At 49.2% G+C, this 4,458-nt stretch overlaps 1 protein-coding gene across 1 annotated transcript in view; it reads left to right on the top strand.

Annotated features, from left to right (window-relative positions):
* Nucleotides 1-4,175, top strand: part of CCT5 (chaperonin containing TCP1, subunit 5 (epsilon)) — a 13,482-nt gene extending 9,307 nt beyond the window's left edge. Inside the window, exons 7-11 of the mRNA XM_010847529.1 lie at nt 148-267; nt 847-1,032; nt 1,652-1,789; nt 2,201-2,381; nt 3,616-4,175. Coding sequence (XP_010845831.1) covers nt 148-267; nt 847-1,032; nt 1,652-1,789; nt 2,201-2,381; nt 3,616-3,743 — 753 coding nt within the window. The 3' untranslated portion in view covers nt 3,744-4,175. The remainder of the gene's footprint in view (nt 1-147; nt 268-846; nt 1,033-1,651; nt 1,790-2,200; nt 2,382-3,615) is intronic.
* The last annotated feature ends 283 nt before the right edge of the window (nt 4,176-4,458 follow it).

Here is a 4,458-nt window from a genome sequence, read left to right as displayed (position 1 = left end):
CCACTTGTGTATTTCTTTCTCTTTTCTGTACTTTGATGCTCCCACCTACACACCCAACTATGTTTCTCGCCTTGGTTTCAACCTTTTTTCCAATAGAAGAACACAAAAAATACTTTTGTTAACGTGATTGTGGCATTTCTTTCCCAGATTAAAGAAACTGGTGCTAACCTAGCTATTTGCCAGTGGGGCTTTGACGATGAAGCGAATCATTTACTTCTCCAGAATGACCTGCCGGCGGTTCGCTGGGTCGGAGGACCTGAAATTGAGGTAGGAGGCTACCTGCAAGGAGACTGCATGCAGGGCTTGAGCTCACGGAGCATCTCTGCTCGAAGCCCTTGTGACCTCGCCGTGCTCTGGTTCCCACACTGTGCTGAGGCTCCGCAGACCAGAGGCTGAGTTGCAAGGGGGGGAAATGCTAGAATCTTTCTTGCTGTTTGTGCACGTGTTTGCAGTGTTCCATGGCATTTTCAGGTGCTTTCCTTTCTCACTGCTGTCTGGTTGGCCTTCTGAAGTGGCAGGCTGGTTGTGCACTTCTGTGTCAGCCTCATAAACATTCAGAGCTGCCCAGACATGGTCTGTGGCCCCACAGACACGGCCTAGTTGGTCCTCATGGGCGCAGGAGGGGAAGGGGGAGAGCTGAGAGTGTGTTCAGGGTCATAGTGGCAGGTCGCCCGCTCTTCAGAACCTTGTTCCCTAAGCAAGGCGTTGGGCTGGACCTTGATTCTTAGACTGCACTGGACATTGGTTCTAGGGAGCATGGCGGTCGTGGGTTACGTTTGGCTCATCTGTGGTCTGGTGTTGAGAGTTCCCTGCTCACCACGCTGGTCTTTCCATTCCTCCCGTCAGTTGATCGCCATCGCCACAGGTGGCCGCATCGTCCCTCGGTTCTCCGAGCTCACAGCTGAGAAGCTGGGCTTTGCGGGTCTTGTGAAAGAGATCTCGTTTGGGACCACCAAAGACAAGATGCTGGTCATCGAGCAGTGTAAGAACTCCAGAGCCGTCACCATTTTCATCAGAGGAGGAAATAAGATGGTAAGGACTCACTTACTTGTCCTGCATTTTTTCTGATTCTGGAATGTGATTGGGCTTTTCACATAATGTATTTAGCTGGGACACTTGAAGAAGGACAGGGTCATCTTTCTTGGAGAAGCAGGGACACCTCGGGAATTCCCTAGCAGTCCAGTGTTACGACTCTGCTCTTGCACTGCTAGGGCTTGGACTCGATCTCTGGTCAGGGAACTAAGATCCCTCGAGCCATGCAGTGCGGGCCTCTCCCCCACTGGCCCGCTCCCCCCGCCCCCAAATAAAAACCAAGGTCGCGTCACAGTGTAAAACCCTGAAGACCATGTTCCACTGTTGGGCCCACAGGACACACTTGCCTTTCCTCAGTCTCAGGTAGAAACTGGGACCTGAGAGAGCATGGGTGTGCTCTCCACTCCCCAGGGATGGGCTTCTGGCGCATCACGATGAGTAAGACTCATTGTAAGACTGTTGCTTTGTTGTTTTTGTTTGACCCCCTTCACTTGGTCATGTGTCCTGGAGTGCGTCCTAGGCTGCCCGGTATTGTGGGAGTTTTTCCCCTAAGTACGTTATAGGGAGGAAAAGTAGAATGAAGATAGAACCATTCACTTGCGCAGCGTTGCTTTCCCAGATCATCGAGGAGGCCAAGCGTTCCCTTCACGACGCTCTCTGTGTCATCCGCAACCTCATCCGGGACAACCGCGTGGTGTATGGCGGGGGCGCCGCGGAGATCTCCTGCGCCCTGGCGGTCAGCCAGGAGGCCGACAAGGTGAGGCCTCTGACCTCGGTGTGTGACTGACCGCATGGTGTGTGGCGGGGGCTGGACTCCAGGCCTTTGATCTGAGCTGATCCTTGTGCCTGAGGATGTGGATGTGGGTTACCACAGGCCAGCGTGTGTCAGCCTTTTTCACACTGCAGCCTTGGCACAGATCTCTGCACGCTTAGTGTTACCTGGAATTGAGAATTGCTTAGACGTTGTAACTAAAGGTGCGGCGGGAAGACTGGCTTTCTTGACTCCTGACGTGTACTTTCTGCGTTCTCGCCCTGTAGCGGCACTCGTGACAGCCTGTTCTGAGGACTCGTCCTGAGTTAGCTTGTCCAAGGGTGTCATTCTGTAATGTCCCCAAAGAGCTGCTGGGGGTGCTGTCAAGTATGCTGACGTAACCCTGTGCCCTCGCAGTGCCCGACCCTGGAGCAGTATGCCATGCGCGCCTTCGCCGACGCACTGGAGGTCATCCCCATGGCGCTGGCCGAGAACAGCGGCATGAACCCCATCCAGACCATGACCGAGGTCCGGGCCAGACAAGTGAAGGAGGTGAACCCCGCCCTTGGGATCGACTGTCTGCACAAGGGGACCAATGGTGAGGCGCTGGGCGCGGTCTGACCTAAGCTGGGGAATTACTTGCCGCATAGCGTGTACTGTGAACTGGTCCTGGCTTTTTAAATTTTTGAACACGCTTTGGGTACCCAGGTCCTGAATTTTAGTGTTTGATATAATTACCTGGGGAATTGTTAGGATGCTGGTCTTAGCAAGCTACGACAAAAAACTGCAGTGCAGTATTTATTCCAAAGGTGATTTCCAGTGTAGAAAATCATTCCCATCTCATTTCTTTTACATAAATGTCTGTCAGTGTGGGTTCTGAATGTCCTATAAAACAGCTCTGAAATTGATTTCAGTTTACCGCTGATCTGTGGGCGCGTCCCGTAAATCACAGGGTGTTTTATAAACGGAGTGTGTGCTGTGCTTCCGTAGCACGTCTGTCACTCATCGCTGAAAAGGGCGCAGCCCTAGCATGTGAGATGGGGGTCTGGTGAATCCTCAGATCATACTAGTTGGGCCATCTCTGGGGTTCGGTCTCAATCCTGACCACAGAATCTGATGGCTTATTTTTTTACTCAGAACTACAGGTGTGTTCTGGATTTTAGGTTAACAACCTGAGGATTTAGTAACAGCAGCAATTTCTTGTCAGACAATTTACATTGCTTTAACTTGAATGTCTGGGTTTTTGCTGAAGGAACTTTACATAATCAGGCACCGTCTAATCTCACTTACTTCGGGCTTACTAACTGACAGCGAAGGGAACTTTGTGGGGTGAGAAGTCACTGAATGATTCCCTCTTTAGCAAGTCACTGAGAAACTCGCCCTGTCATTGAAGAGGGCGCCCTGTCCTCCACAGTGCTCCAGTAACCAGGCCCACATTCCAGAACGTCCTGGGAAGTAATGAAATTGTATTCTTCTGAAAACATAACCGAGACTAGTGGCTTTCAAAGTTGGATGTCTTTTAAGTTTTACTCTGATTCATAAATGGGAACAAGGTATTAATAATAACGGGCTTCCCTGGTGGCTCAAACAGAAAACCTGGGTTCAATCCCTGGGTTGGGAACATTCCCTGGAGGGAGGGTATGGCTGCCTACTCCATTATTCTTGCCTGGAGAATCACCAGGGACAGAGGAGCCTGGCGGGTTACAGTCCGTGGGGTCCCAAAGAGTCGGACACGACTGAGCGACTTTCACTTTCCATTAATGATAGGAGTATGCTGTTTTAGAATGATACGTTTGTATGCTGTTTTAGAAGAATGAATTTGTGTTTTTCAGATATGAAACATCAACACGTCATAGAAACTTTGATCGGCAAAAAGCAACAGATCTCTCTTGCAACACAAATGGTTAGAATGATTTTGAAGATTGACGACATCCGTAAGCCTGGAGAATCTGAAGAGTAAAGAGAGAATTTAGAGTAAAATGAGGAGTAAGATCCACTACTGTGACTAAATAAATGGGTGTCTTGTGCTGCATCTACAGCTATTTATTGTTACGTCCCGTATCAGACACTGTAGTAGATGCTGTGACAACAGTAGCTGTTTGGTAACCATAGTTTCACTTGTTCAGAAACATGAAAGTGTAGAGGTATGGTCTTACAAGGTTTTGTATTTGTTATATTAAAGGGAACTCTAAACAGCCTTTATATTCTGCTATTTAAGTTAAACATTCACTATAACATTCATCAAATGCCTTAATTGAAGGGGTTTGAGTTAAAATTTTTTTTTTAATGTAGGACCTGTTTTTAACAGTTTTAAACGTTTGGGTTTGTTCTCAAGATTTACTTTAACATTGAGGAATATGGGCTTGGTCCTATTAAATTTATTTAAGTGCTGCATCTGTCTAAGTCGGTGAATCTTTGTGGAGACCCTTCAGAGATGAGTATCCAGCACACGACTGTGGGCTGTGTTCTGTGCTGTTCGGTTATACTGACTGGGGTGTTCCCACAGTGCTGAGTAGACCAGCATTAATGGTGTGATCTTCACACCGCCCCCTGGCGTTATCCTGGCCTGGCTCCACCCAGAGCCCTGGCCAGCGTCATGCAGAGAAGGCCCGGGTGGGCACAGACTGGCGCCCCCTCAGGTGCTTAGAAGGTCATTCAGAAGCCAGTTGGGGTTT

The sequence above is a fragment of the Bison bison genome, unplaced genomic scaffold (assembly GCF_000754665.1).
Source record: "Bison bison bison isolate TAMUID 2011002044 unplaced genomic scaffold, Bison_UMD1.0 scf7180017864250, whole genome shotgun sequence".
Taxonomy (NCBI): Eukaryota; Metazoa; Chordata; class Mammalia; order Artiodactyla; family Bovidae; genus Bison; species Bison bison.
Note: the sequence above shows the minus strand (reverse complement) of the source record. Positions and strands in the feature narration are given on the sequence as shown.